This window comes from Furipterus horrens, unplaced genomic scaffold (genome assembly GCF_987537825.1).
Source record: "Furipterus horrens unplaced genomic scaffold, mFurHor1.1.pri manual_scaffold_4, whole genome shotgun sequence".
In the NCBI taxonomy this organism is placed as follows: domain Eukaryota; kingdom Metazoa; phylum Chordata; class Mammalia; order Chiroptera; family Furipteridae; genus Furipterus; species Furipterus horrens.
Window position 1 is genome coordinate 161872535 of NW_028327174.1, and position 15140 is coordinate 161887674.

Below are 15140 nucleotides of genomic sequence, written 5' to 3' on the forward strand. Positions count from 1 at the left end.
ACATATAACATGCAGTTTCAATATATATAACATGATAAATTTGCTATATGTATACACTGCAAAATGACCACCACAGTAAGATTAGATAACACACCCATCACCTCCATAGTTAGCTTTTTTTGTGATGAGAATTTTTAAGATCTACTCTTAGCAACTTTCAATTATACAATACAGTATTTTTAACTATAGTCACCATGCTGTACCTTATATCCCAAGAATTTATTCATCTTATAAGTGAAAGTTTGTACCCTTTGACCATCTTCATCCATTCCCTCCATCAACCCCTAACCCCCAGGACCTGGCAACCGCCAACCTACTCTGTTTCTAAGAGTTTTATATATAAATGAGATCATACAGTATTTGTTTTTCTCTATTTCTCTTAGCATAAAGCCCATAAGTTTCATCCATGTTGTTGCAAATGGCAGGAATTCCTTCTTTTTATGAGTGAATAATATTCCATTGCATATACAGGGTGAGGCAAAAGTGGTTTTATAGCTGTTCATGTGGAAAATAATACAAGAATAATATAAGAATAAACTCTGTGTTTTGCATACTCACAACTATAAACCTACTTTTTCCCCACCCTGTATATACCGTATCTTCTTCATCCATTCATCCTTTGATGGACACCTGGGTTATTTCCATGTCTTAGCTATTTTAAATAATGCTGCCATGAACTTTGTGTGCAGATATCTCTTTCAGGTAGTGATTTCATTTCCTTCAGTTATATACCCAGAAGTGGGATTGCTGGATCACATGGTAGTTCTATTTTTAACTTTTTGAGGAAACTTCATACTGTTTTCTATAATGGCTGCACCAATTTACATTCCTACCAAGAGTCCATGCGAAGTTCCCTTTCTCCACAGGCTTCACCAGCACATGTCTCAAGCCTTTTTAATAACAGCCATTCTAACAGGGGTGGAATCATATCTCATTGTGGTTTTGATTTGCATTTCTCTGTTGATTAGTGAAAACTGATGATAGCAACAGGATTGTTGCTCATCTCTCTGCTGCCCTCTTTTTGGGGGTTAAATGATTTGTCAGGTTAAAAGGGCCTTCAGGGAAGGACTCGATGTTAACTCCCATGAGAATCCCATCACTAGCTCTGCACAAAGCTAACTGAGCTCTTAATAGGTCTCCCCAGGGAGATTGCATCAGTCTGTCAGTCTGCTAGAAAACCAGGACAACTTCTTCTCTCCAAACTAAGAAAACGGCTGCCGCGTAGACAATCACGAATACCTCTATATCTAACGCCATTGCCACCCACCCACCTCTGAATCTAGTTTTCAATGCACAAGGCTCACCAGCTAGTTAACCAGGAGCGCCGGCAGGGAAACCAAGCCATGCCTCCTGGTGCCATGCCAGGTACAGAACAGAAGAAAGAGAGGAAAATTAAAACAAAAGCTTCAGAAATGCATTGGAATGATAACAAATAAGGAAATTAGGGGAGAGGAGCACGGAGGCAGAAGGTACTACCGTTTACGACCTGCAATGTGCACGCTTTACGCACATTCTCTCATTGGGTCTTCACCACAGTCCTATGAGCGAAGAATCGCTCTCTCTCATTTTAGAGACATGGAAAAATAGGACTCTGAGACGTTAATTACCGTATCCGTGGTTACTCCACCTAAGCAGCACAGCTGGGATCTGAAAGCAGGTGTGACTAGAGAGCCAGCGCTGCCAGACTGGCTCAGAAAGAAAAGAAAGGAGCTGTAAGGCAAGAGGGAGGAAGAAAGGGAGGGAGGGAGGGAGGGAAACAAGGGGAACGAGATGCCAACACAGCAGCTGACTGAGGGTCAGGGTCATTCACATCACACATTCTGAGCTAGAACTTCCTTTTCTAATTGTCCCGTGTCAGGGGAAATTAGCCCTGAAATGTAGTTACTACCATGATGTGTACTGTCTGAGTGATGTCACTGAGGCTACTACGTGTGTCTCTGAAACTGTCCCATGGTGTTGCTGACTTCCTTGGAAAGCCTGCCCACCGAATGCCCTTGGAGGGAGAGAGGGAAACAGCTCTATGTTTCCCAGGTTGGCCTGCTTATTACCTGACCAACCAGAAAGCTCACTGGCGCCTCCATTTTGGTGATGTTTAACAATTCGGGCCAAATTTAAGGTGAGATAAATTTGGGTCGTGTTCCACCATGGCTATTCTGAAGAACACAGAGACCTAAACATTGACCAATCATGAAATCTGGTTTTAAAAAAATTAGTTTTTCATGAAAAACACAATGAATTCTCAGTTATCACCTTGGAGTGAAGAGAAATGGCTATCTAAGAATCATGGGGAAATAAGTGATTACCGTTGACTCAAAAACTTGTTCATGTGTGCATCAACACAAGCATACACTCACTCCCACACGTTTTTAAGATGTGAAAGAAGTAATATTTGTTCGTTCAGATATCACCTTAGTACTGGAAGCTATCCTGTCCCTAGAAGTTCGCAAAGAAAGTCTTGAAAATCAATTGTCAATGAAGGAGTAAGAGAAAAAACAAATGAAGTGCACAGAGTAGGCCAAGGCCTGGGGCCAACATTTAGCTAATGCAAAAGTGAAGGCCTTCTCTTTTGGGCAGGAAAGGAGATGGGATAACCCATGTGATCTTTTCCAAAACTGTAAACTATGAACCTGTTCAAAGGAGACTGACTTCTTGTTTCTTTCCCTACACAGATGTTTTCAGAAAACACGAGCCTTGTCATTCTTCTTGTAAAACCTGCAATGGATCTGCAACCCTGTGCACCTCATGTCCAAAAGGTTAGTGTGGAGCGTGACCGGAGGCGACAGTGGCCAAGCCAATGCGTTGTAACACACATATATTAGCATCTTTAAGTAAGGGGTTTGCGAGACTTGGTCTAGTCCAATCACATGTTCCTATCACAGCAGCTGCTCTGGAGCAACACAGGGCCCAAACACTAACCTATAGTAAAAACTGGCTTCCAGAGGACCAAAACAAAAAGGAAATGCTTCTTATCCAAAAGCATGGTGAAGTTAGCAATTGCTGTGGCCACAGAATTTGTTAGGGTATCTGGGTACTTGGTATTTCAAGAGGTTTAACTGCTCTTTTCTTTTCTTATATTTTTTTTAATTTATTTATTTTTAGAGAGAGGGGAAGAGAGGGGGAAAGAAAGGGAGAGAACCATCAATGTGTGGTTGTCTCTTGCTCACCGCACAACCCAGGCATGTGCCCTGACTGGGAATTGAACTGACGACCCTCTGGTGTGCAGGCCGGCACTCAATCCACTGAGCCACTCCAGCCAGGGCTCCCCTGCTCTTCTAGAGTGCATTAGACTGAAACAAGAGAACTTAAAGCAGAGAATTTAGGTCGGGATAAGTAGTCTACCTGTCATTTCTTTCTTCATCTCTGGTACTGAATTTAGAGGAGCAAAAACACAAGAGTAATACATAACATCTTAACCAATTAATTCCTTTGTCATCTATCAAAAATAATACAGCAAAAATAACAACTTCCCTGAATTAAGGAGATATTTTCTTCATATGGTACATTAACATTAAGAATTAAGAATGTCATGCTCCCATTAAAGGGATCATTATGCTGGAATGTACAATGGTTAACAGTGAGATGGGATGCAAAAACAACAGAATTTAAAATGACAGGCGTGCCATAATTCTACTCCTACAAAATACAAAAGTTTACATACACAAATTGAAGAAATTATCTGGAAATGTTGGAGTTGAGGGTGATTTTTAAATGGTTTTCTTTAATAATGGTGCTATTTAATTTTTTTAATTAAAAAAATAGATGGACTGCCCTGGCCAGGTAGCTCAGTTGGTTAGAGCGTCATCCTGATACACCAAGTTTGCAGGTTCAATCCCAGTCAGGGCACATTCAAGAATCAACCAATGAATACATAAATAAGTGGAACAACAAATCGATGTTTCACTCTCTCTCTCCCCCCACTTTTCCTCCCTCTCTCTCTCAAATCAATCAATAATAAACAAACAAAAAACAAACAAACCATCTGTTGGGTGAAAGAGTTGCTATGTTAGGTTCTAACGAGACAGATTTCGGGGAGCCGAATAGACTCCACTAAGCTGATGTGTATAAACTGTCTTACACCAGGAAGACAGGTGCAGGTGTTAACAGAATGATCAACTAGGCAAAGGGAAGCCCCAAAGTGACCCACACCAATACCAGTAGGAAAGTAAAAGAAACAGGGCAAAAGCCTCTTGTTGTCAATTTCCTTTCTAGAGATTTAACTCATCCTGCAAGACTTAGCATCATTAATACATATTTTGTTAACCCTGAAATACTCGGGTCTTTGGAGCAGTTATAAAAGCTGCTGTGAGCATCAGTTCTCTGCATGGATGTATGTGCTGGTAAAGCAGACACGTGACGACCGCCTGACCTGACTTCTTTCCTGGGTTTCTAGGCACATATCTGTTGGCTCAGGCCTGCGTCCCCTCCTGCCCCCAGGGCATGTGGCCCTCAGCAAGCAGTGGCAGCTGTGAGAACTGTACAGAGGACTGTGCCTCTTGCTCTGGAGCCGATCTTTGCGAACAGTGCCGGACTCAGGTGGAATACCCTCTCTTCCTCCACCAAGGCCGGTGCCACACCAACTGCCCTGGGTAAGTTTCCTTCCCTTTCGCTCCTGGCTGGTGTTCATTCTCCTGCAGTGATTTGGAAACCCTGACCTCCAGGACGACTGGAGAGGGAGACGAGAAGTGGGTTTGGGGAGGCAGCCAACAAAATCTATTTTAAGGAATTAGAAATTTCATTTGCCTGCTGATTAAAAGAACTTGATGATAAAAACAGCACCTATTTCCTAATGACCTGTTTGGATCCGTTACTGAGATAGACCCTGTAGGGTTCAAATATAAGTCATGATATGATACTTACCCTCAAGAAGCTTCCAATTTAGTGTAGAAGCCAATCGTATGCAAGTCAATTCTACTGATATATATTTAGCACCTACTAGGTGTGTAACAATTGATTTTGGAAGCTACATTAAGATCAAATGAAGGAAGTCTGAGCCAGCGAAAGTCCCCCAATTCAGTAGGGGAAGTTTACATCAATTACTGTCATACTTCTCAGAGCTTAAATACACAGAGGGCTAAGAAATTCCAAGGCCAAAGAAGCCATTTAAAAACAGCTGCTTGTTGAGTGCTTGTGATGTCTAAGCATGCACAAAGCACTTCAAGTGTATGATCCATTAATCCTCACATGAATCTTCTTATCCAGATACTGTTATTCCCCACCCCCACCCCATTTTACAGATTAGGAAAGGGATAAGTATGGCCAATATCACACAACTAATATGTGTCATGGTCAGGATTTCAACCCAAATCTCTTTAGCCCATGTTTCACCACTGCGTGATGCCACATTCTCATCCAACTGGGGTTCCTTTTTCTTTTTCAATAACAGCTTTATTGAGATATAATTCATATGCCACACAATTCACCAAATAATGTATGCAATTCAATGGTGTTTCGTATACTTATTCAGTTGTACGATCATCACCATAATTGATTTTTAAATATTTCCATCATTCCAAAAGAGAAGAAACTCTGTACCCTTTTAGCAGTTACTCCCAATTTCCCTAGCCCTAAGCAATCACAAATTTACTTTCTATCTCTAGAGGTTTGCCTATTCTTCAACATTTCATATAAATCGAACACTACAAAATGTGATCTTTTGTGACTCGTCTTTTCTATAGCATAGTATTTTCAAGTTGTTACTATTTCTGAGAAATCGCCCTTTTGGGTACAATCCTCCTAAAACAGCAATAAGATGTATAACAGGAACACCGCCTGCAATGAAATGGCATCCAGGTATTCAGAATTATTTATAAGTCAGCATTAGTAGCCACTGCATTTTCAAATATAGTATATATTCATGAAAGAAAAAAATGTAAGTAGTAACATACATCATTATGGTGATTGTTTAAAGGACAACACAGAACCTAAAGTGTACCTATAGTCACCAAACATGAACAGATGTGAAGCTCTGGTAGAAGAAAAGCAGTCTTCCTTTAAATGCTGTCACTGTCTAGGGTGCCTGAAATATAGACAAAGCTCCAGAACCATACAGCTTTTGCATTACATATATATTTATCTGAGCCAAAAGACTTCAACATAAAGTACTTTAAATGTAGCATTTTAGTACAGGTGGCCATTTCTTCTAAAAAGAAACATCTATCTTCTTAAATAAAAATAACAGTGAAATAAAGCATTCACAAATACATTTTGCGAATGCAGGGAGAAGACAGGAGGACAACTCACTGAGCAGGTCTGTATGGAGAAGGCTGATTTTAACAAAGCAGCTCCCTGAGGAACACTTTCTCACGTTGGCATCTGCCTGCCCCTGACAAGTTCCTGAGATTCATGTGTTTTTGAGTTAGCAGTAATCTTCAATAGGGTCTTTTTTTCTTTTTTGCTTGAATCCATGCCTTTGTGTTTAGCATGTCACCCAACTTCCACTGATGCCCTTATAACAAAAATCTGAAGGTTTCTTTGTGCTGCATCTTCTCAAATTCTATGTAGAATTGGTCATTGTCAGTGTCCAGAAATAATTCTTGAGAGACCTTGATCAGACCTAGCATGAAAAATTCCCCAGAGGTAAAGAACTTATATGCATGACCCACGGACATGAACTAAGGGGGGTGGGATTGCTGGAGGGAATGAGGGTACTGGGCAGAGGGGAGCAAAGGGGAAAAAAATGAAACTACTGTAACAACATAATCAATAAAATATACTTAAAAAAAAAAATTCCCCAGAAGTCAGGAGAAATATCATGTGGCTCAAAGTCCCCAACCTCTAAATGGAGGTTGGTCCTCCTGGCTAGGCGGGGCCTCACCCTAAATCTAGAGGGCGTGGCCAGCCCCACCCCCAACTAATTTTGTTAGCATCAACTCTCAGGCGTGGTTGGAGGGGCCCACAATGAATAACAAGGCCATTCTAGCCACTTGGGAAATTCCAAGAGTTTAGACATTACCTAGGAAGACAGGCCAGGATCTCTCTTTGCGTGAGGCCAAGTTCTTCACTTCACACATAAAAATAGGGAATCTACCACATTCTCATTCAAGAAGAAGATGTGGTATGTTTAAAAATGCACTAAATTCCCTTAATTTCCAATTTCTCAAATTCAATCAAACTCTTGGTGAACATATAATACATTTCTTGTCAAATACACTGTCTTGTCAAATTCACTTTTAAGAGATTGACTTGGTTGAACAAGGCAGCACTGTCTTTGTTCTTCCAGTGTTCTCCATCATGGTCCAAATGTGTAAGGAAGCCTGGTCTTAGCTTTAATCTCAACACTATTTACTTCCCCGTCTTCAACCTAAACTGCTTTTCTCTGATTTTTCTTTCTTGAAACCACATTAGAAATGTGACTTTTCTTCACTGCTATCCTATTTCTTTCTGACACATTCAAGATAGTTTTGTTTACTAAATAAATGCAAGAAATTAATGAAAGAATGATTAAATGGATATGAATGAGAGAATTAATTAATTAAAACATCAAGTAAAGATGCTTTATAGGCCCTTTATTGGGTTTAGGATTCAAAGAGAACTCTAATAGATTGAATTATTTGCTGCAATTCACTCCTCCCTATTTCTATGCCCTCTGCCTATAACTTTGCAGCAACTGCCATGACAGGCAGAATGGACTCCCTTACCCTTGACTTTGGGCTGGGTTATTTAACTTGCTTTAGTCAATGGGATGTTAGCAGAAGAGAAGCTGAAGCTTTAAATGTGTTTGCCTTGTTGAATTTGCCCTTCTTTGCTTCTGTCAAGGCTAAGAGAAGAACATATCCCACTAGTCCCATGTGCCAAGGAGGATCAAGGGAAGTAAAGACCTGCACCCAGTGTGCAGCTTGGAGTCAAGCCTCCTTCCCCCAGAGTGCATGCCTGAGTTCTTCCTGTATGGTCATATATGCCTCTTTGAGTGCAAGCTCAGCCTACAGATATATGAGTGACAAGGAGTTCAGGCTGTTTTGTTACACAGCACTATGAGGCTGATAGCTGATTAATAGAAGGATAATATAGAAAACAATTGGAAGAGGTACCTAGAACTTCAGAAGACCAGTCTCTAAACTGGTTTATGATTTTACAACTTCTCTAAGTTCCAGCTCTTCCCTTCAGCATTTCCCTTCAAAGAAACATTGTCTATATTTCCCTCATCTCCCAAATATATTTGAGAGGGTTGGGATTTTTCATATTTACTGTGTTCACACACCAGTGAGTGATTTCTATGGTGTGACAGTTAAATTACTCAGAGGTACAATGTATACAGACATCAGATTCCACCTGGAAGTCAATCACACAATATATACTCCAATAGCAGTGCTCCAAATATTTGATGCTGTGTGCAAATGCTTTGTGTTTCTGAAAAAGCCATCAGAGGTTGGCTGAGAACATCCAAAAGCAAAAACACACACACACTCACACACAAAACAGAAGTGCTTCCAATTTTATAGGACATTAAATTTTTTGAGCCTTTTCAAAGTAATTTTTTGAATGTGTTAAATTTTTATTTTAAAATGTATTAAATTGAATAAAAAGCATTTTCTACTCTAACATAGAAAAAAGAAAATAAATAAAAATTAGGAGATAAAACTAGAGAAATCAGAAGATGACTAAGGTTTACACAAATTAACCAAAGTTGTTTTCAAGCAAACCAAATTCACAAGGATGATATGTATCCCTTTTATTTTATTTTTCCAGAATTGATTTTTTACCATACTTCCTCAGGAAATCTGATAGGTTCATTTTGATCGACAAGAACAGTAGTCTTTTGTTTTCAGTCCTAAGTTCTGTGCCACCAGGTATGAATCATTTTCTTACTTGGGAGGCTTCCCTGGTTGCTCTCTCTTCTCCCAACAGGGGCTTCTATGCAGAAGATGGCATATGTAAACACTGTAGCTCCCCTTGCAAAACATGTGAAGGAAATGCCACCAACTGCCACTCCTGTGAAGGAAGCCTTGTCCTGGACCAAGGAATGTGTCAGAAAACCTGCTCTGAGAGGCATGTGGCGGTGGAAGGGGTGTGCAAGCATTGCCCAGAGATGTGTCAGGAGTGCATCCATGAGAAAACATGCAAAGGTACCTGGGAGCACCTCAGGGGAAAGCGTGGCTCTGCCAAGCCACCCCAGCTAGGGGCCAACTATCTGAGGGCTGGGTGTCCAAGCAGAACTGGGGGAACCAGTCTCCCTACCTTTACTGAAATTTATCTACTTCTGTACACGTAACTGAGGAGAGTGAGCATGAGATAACGCCTTTCCAGTATGGATCCTGCATGTTTAGACAGACAAGAGCACCTTTTGTATGATTTCTTCCACACCTATGTACTGATTACTTAGGGTATGCCAAGCACTGTCCCAGGTGAATCCTGTGACTGTACTGTACAGTATTCTTAACTCTAAGAATAGTACTCTGGCTAAGAATATTTTCCCTGGAATTACCTCTCAACGAAAGCTAGTTTCCTCTTCAGAGTAAGACAGACTCATTTAATTGGTGTTATCCTATCCAAAGAATTATCTTTGCATAAACAAAAGTGATTTCTCAAAATAAAGAGAATGAACACAAACCCACAGTGCATTCTTCATACTGATTAACCATGTATATTTCACTGGTCTATACTATCGGTAAATAAATAATTAACTCAAGAGTTCCTAAACTGCTTTTTGTATTAAGTAAGGCCTGAGCTGCTCAATACATCTTGAAAAGTCTGTTAAGCTTTCCAGGTTTTCGGAACAATACCTCCAGCTCTCAGTCATCACTCCTCTGCCACAGCACTATAATCTTTTGTACTTCCAAGGGACAGATCATTTCAAGATGTAAACCCTGCATCATCTAAATGGGCCTCCATATGTGGTCTCCAATCCAAAGGCAGGGCTGTGGGGGCACAGATGTGCCCTGGCTGGGTGGAGATGGGGCAAATGGACGCACAGGTGAAATGAGCCAAAATGGCTGGGGATGGGCTGGCCACTGTGGAAGGAATGAATTCCTTTCTCCTGTCCCCCTGGGAATAACTGCTGTTTCCCCTTCCCCCAGAGTGCAGGCCTGAATCCTTCCTATACAAGGACACGTGCCATCAGTCCTGTCCCCCCCACTTCTACCCGGACGCGCGCCAGTGCCTTCCCTGCCATGAAGACTGTCTAGAGTGCAGTGGCCCCTCAGCTGACAACTGTGAAACCTGTGCTCAGTCAGCCTTCGTTTTCTATGACGGGCAGTGTTTGGACAAGTGTCCAGAAGGAACTTACTATGAAAAAGAGACTAAGGATTGCAAAGGTAAAGACTTAGGGGCACATGACCGAGCGTGGAATCCCAGGGAGCCTAGTGGGATTATGGGTTTCCACCGAGAGGAAACAGGATCCGGGGTTTGCACAGTTCCAGCCCCAGAACTGTCCCACCCCTTTCCCTCATACTTTAAATCTGCTCTAGTTTATCTTTCTTCTTTAAGTGGATCATTCATAGCTTTGATCATATAACTTTTATCAGCAATGAATCATGGTGACTCTTGTCACAACAGTGGCTGATCAAAAAGGATTCTTACGTGAAGATTTTCCAGAGATGAGGAATCCTCAAAAGTGACCCAAAATGAAAATTTTTTCTTAAAAACTTTAGGCCATCAAAAGTTTATAGCAGCATAAAGAGAGCTGAGCCACAGATGATTTTCTTGGTGCCTCTCATCTCCCTTCATCATTTGCCTCCTTAAAGCTCCCCCCACGTCCCTCGGCATCACCCCTAGCTCCTCCTGGCCTGGGTCCCCTAATCAATCTCCCACTCAGCACTTCAATTCCTACACATTCAAGAAAGAGTCTGCTATTATTTATGCCTTCTTATGTTTTGACTAAGCATGAATTCTTTGCCTCTTATTACTTTTTAGAGTACTGAATTTTTAATAAATTGCCCATTACTAGAAGAATTCTCAAATAAATGATAGAGGCATTCTGGGGAAAGGAACTCTCCCCCCAGTTTTATTAAGATGTAATTGACATATAACATTGTGTAAGTTTAAGGTGTACAATGTGATAATCTGATATATGTATGTATTGAGAAATGATGACTTTTTTTTTTTTTGTAAGAACATTTAACACCGACTCCTTTAGCAATTTTCGAATGTACAATACAGTATTGCTAACTATAGTCACAGGATACACTCCCATGAGGCAGACAGTGGTGATTTAGCCCTCAGAGTTGCCTCCAAGTAAACACAAAATCCATATCCAGAGGTGGCCCTGTAAATATAGCGAGAGCTTGAGGGTAAACACACACAGCAGGAAATACCTTGGGCCACTCACATCCAAGAAGATACCCAGGGAAATGTTTTTTGTAGGAGGTAAAGATATATCTTACCCCTGAAGGCTTTCTGCTCAGTCTTATGATTGGGATAGACCTTTGTGTGTTTATGTACACTCTTTAGTGTCACTGTCCCACCAAGAACATGGACTTGAAGATGGGCGGCTGTGCCCTGTAGCAGAGGGGAGGAAGTGAGCATGGGAGGCAGGTTGTTGAGCGGGGAGATCAGCTCCCCCGAGAAGTGTAGAAACTCCACCAAAGGTCTGTAGTGCCATCTTGCCTGTAGTAGGGCAGGAACTGGAGATCCACTTTGGGCCTTCCTCTGGCATTTTTATGCCATACAGAGAACTTCACAGGTCTCAAGAGTACTTACTGTACTTCATTTACCTGAGCTTATTTTCTCATTGAAAATGGCCTCTGGTTCTCATCCCTGTTTGCCCATTGGTATCAACTGGGGAGCTTTTTAAAAATACAGATGCCCTGGCTCACTCAGACTAGCTCTGCTGTTGGAAACTGACTGGAGGTCTCTCCCTGCAATACTACTGCACCTTCCACCAGTCCAAAGGGAGGCTGAGGGAAGCTGGCACTAGAAGAAACAGGGTGACCACTTGACTTTCCAGAGAGAAGAAACAAAAGACCTGACTTGAAAATTAAGATTTGGGTAGGTATCAAGAAGCATTTGGAACCAAGCAGTTTCCAAGCAGGATCTCCTCTAAGAACTGCAAGAACTTGGGGTCCATTCTGATCACCCCAAATTATTCCCTATGAGACAGCATAGACACCTTTAAGATTCCCACACCTTTTCCAAAGCAGTAGGGCAGAAATGGCAGGAGCTCTTGTTAAGGTCCTGGGTTCAACTCCTGACCCCGCTCTTTTCCAGCCAAGTGACTGAACCTCCAGCCTCAATTTGCTGAGAAAGATAAAATGAGATGATGATAATCACCATGATAACACTGTGTGTTTATTCAAACAGTGAGTGCTTGTCGGGGGTCTGCTATGTGCCATGTGCTCTTCAGGCCTGGGGAACAGCAGGGAACAATGCAAACAGAGTCCCGTCCTCTTGGTATTTATATACTTTTGGGGAAGGCAGACTCTAAACAAGATAAATAAAAAAGAGAAAATAGGCAGGGAAGGGGGGCATGAAGTCGGGCAGAATGCAGTTGAAATTAGAGAGAAAGTGCCCTGGGAGGTACCATTGATAAATGGAGGCCGTAAAGCATACATATATCTGGGAGGTAAGAATCATAGGCAGAGGAAACAGCAACTGTTAAAACCCCAAGATGGGAATAAACAGTTCTTATTGCATTTGTCTAACAAATATTTACTGAGTGCCTGCTATATGCCAGGCCCTCTCCTAGGCACTGTGCCTTCATAAATGAATATCAAAGAGGCCTTTTTGTCAACAGGTAATTACAATATGTATCCATGTTAGTGATAAGCTCAAGGTATTTTCAGACATCACTGGAGGATCACAGAATAAGAATTATTGCAATATACTGATGAAAACCCCACAAACCAGTGTGTTATAATTCTGTTGCAGAATTGCTTATTATTACTTTGTTGCAGGTTGGGTAATTACAGTGAGTCTTACTAATATTTCTGAGGTGGCTGTTGCAGAAAGCGGCTCTGTAATTATTACAGAGAATATGAAACAGCCAATTTTTCTCATTTTGCAATAAGAATGCTCAACCTACAGCCCAAGAGCTGTATCCAACTCATGGCTCCACACCGCTGGCAGAGAGCTCTGGAAATCTCTGGAAGAGAGGAGGAAGGCAATGTGACTACACTCTCCAGGGGAACTGATTCCCTAGTGGGGCGCCCTGGCCCACTCTCACTCTCTGTCTGCTGCCCCCACCCCACCCACAGATTGCCCCAGGTCCTGCCAGACCTGCTCAGCATCTGGGACCTGCACCACCTGTCAGGAAGGCCTGAGGCTCAACAATCATGGGGATTGCGTGCCTCACAAGGAATGTGCCCTCTCCGAGTACTGGGATGCAGAGGCTCTGGGATGCAAGCCCTGCCACCCTAAGTGCTTCCGCTGCTCGGGGCCCTCCAAGGACCAGTGTCACACCTGCCTGAGGCACAGCCTCCTTCTCAGTGAGTCACCTTCCTCTGAGGCGGGCTTTGTCTTTCCCTCTATCTCGGAAACTACCTTTCGTAATGTTTGGCGCCCAGTAGATATCTGTACCCTTCTTTTTAACTTTTTACTTTGTGACTGAGAAAGTTTCAAACCTACAGAAAAGATGGAAAACTGACATAGTTCAAGAACACCACACATATGCCCTTTACCCACCTCATCCTCTGTTAATCTTTTACCCCATTTGCGTTATAATTTTCCTGTGCTCATTCTCTCTCTCAATGTATATCTATACATAATTCACAATAAAGTTTCTCTGAATCATTTGAAGATGTATTATATACATCATGGCCACTTTCCCACAAATACTTTAGTATGCATTTATTTCCTAAGAATAGGGGTGCTTTATTACATAACTGCAGCATAGTTGTCAATTCCAGTAATTTAACATTTATATAATACTTCAATATACCATCCATATTATAATTGTATTCATTCCCCTTTAGAAACGGTCGAGTCTAGTCATGGCATTTAGATGCCATGTCTCTGTGGCCTCCTTTAATCTGACACATGTCCACAGAGGAATACTGCACAGGTGATGCTGTGTCCTTCTGAAGACACACGATGTTCACGTGCCTCTCTTTGGTGATGTTAATTCTGGTCATCTGTTCAGGGCGCTGTCCAATTTCTCCACTTTGTAGTCGCTGTTTTCTCTCATGATTAAAAAAGCAGTCTGTGAAGAGACACTTTCGAAACACACAGATATTCAGCTCCTCATCAAAATTTCCCCTTGCCCCGGCTGGTGTGGCTCAGTTGGTTGGAGCGTCACCCTGTGTCCGAAAGATTGTGAGTTCAATTCCCAGTCAGGGCATATGCCTAGATCACGGGTTCAATCCTTGGTCTGGGCATGTACAGGAGGCAACCGATCAATGTTTCTCTCTCACATCAATGTTTCGCTCTCTCTCTCACTTTCTCGATCTCTAAAAGGAATGAAAAATCATCCTTGGGTGAGGATAAAAAAAAAATTCCCTTGATTTAGCATCTGTTGATTAATAAATCTTTTTGAACAAAGTATGTCACAGTCTAGGGTTGGTCTCCTCCACCAGGTCAGCTATGAAGGTTATTGCTAATGTGAGGCAATGTCCTCAGGTTTCCACGGAGAAAGAAATGAAACAAAACTCGACTCAACTGAAAGAAGGAGCAGTAGAGGGTGTAGGAAAGACAGAAGAAAGAGACAAATATGCTGAAGACCTGGAAAGTGTTAGAGTTCATTTCCTCAACCCCACAGAGCAGACCTGAGAAGCAAGACAGTCAGAGTAGAAATACGTAACAACTTTTCCTCTTCTTGTTGAGATGTTATAGGCAAGGGAACCATTCCCCAGCTAAGACACAAGGATAGCTATCCTCATATCATTCCTGATCACCTCCCAACAGAAAACACTCCAAGACAGCAGTTTTCTCTAACCATCCGTCTTAGCTCCACTTAAACAAATCTCAGTGAACTTTCTTCCCAGAAGTTACTGCTTCCTAAGAATGTTCCAGATCTTTGTATCATCCCAACCACCAAGACCCTCTTTTCTAATAATGCTCAACTTAGAGTGTTACCAGTGATCACCTCGGGTGCCTTCACGCAGACAGAAAGACATATTACCAATACAAGGTGGTCTTCCCTTAAACTAGGGATACAAATCAGACTAGAACTGAGACTTCAGTGCTAAGGTATAACACAGTACACACTGTGTAATCTGGCACACAGTCCCCCAAGGACTGGGTATAGGATATGCTCAGGCCTGATCTTCTCA

The 15140-nt window shown here is 41.9% G+C and overlaps 1 protein-coding gene across 1 annotated transcript in view; it reads left to right on the forward strand.

The window, feature by feature from the left end:
* Positions 1-15140, forward strand: part of PCSK5 (proprotein convertase subtilisin/kexin type 5) — a 441582-nt gene that overhangs the window by 401044 nt on the left and 25398 nt on the right. The window contains exons 29-33 of the mRNA XM_090274186.1: positions 2670-2753; positions 4391-4586; positions 8845-9062; positions 10014-10250; positions 13128-13358. Coding sequence (XP_090130312.1) covers positions 2670-2753; positions 4391-4586; positions 8845-9062; positions 10014-10250; positions 13128-13358 — 966 coding nt within the window. The remainder of the gene's footprint in view (positions 1-2669; positions 2754-4390; positions 4587-8844; positions 9063-10013; positions 10251-13127; positions 13359-15140) is intronic.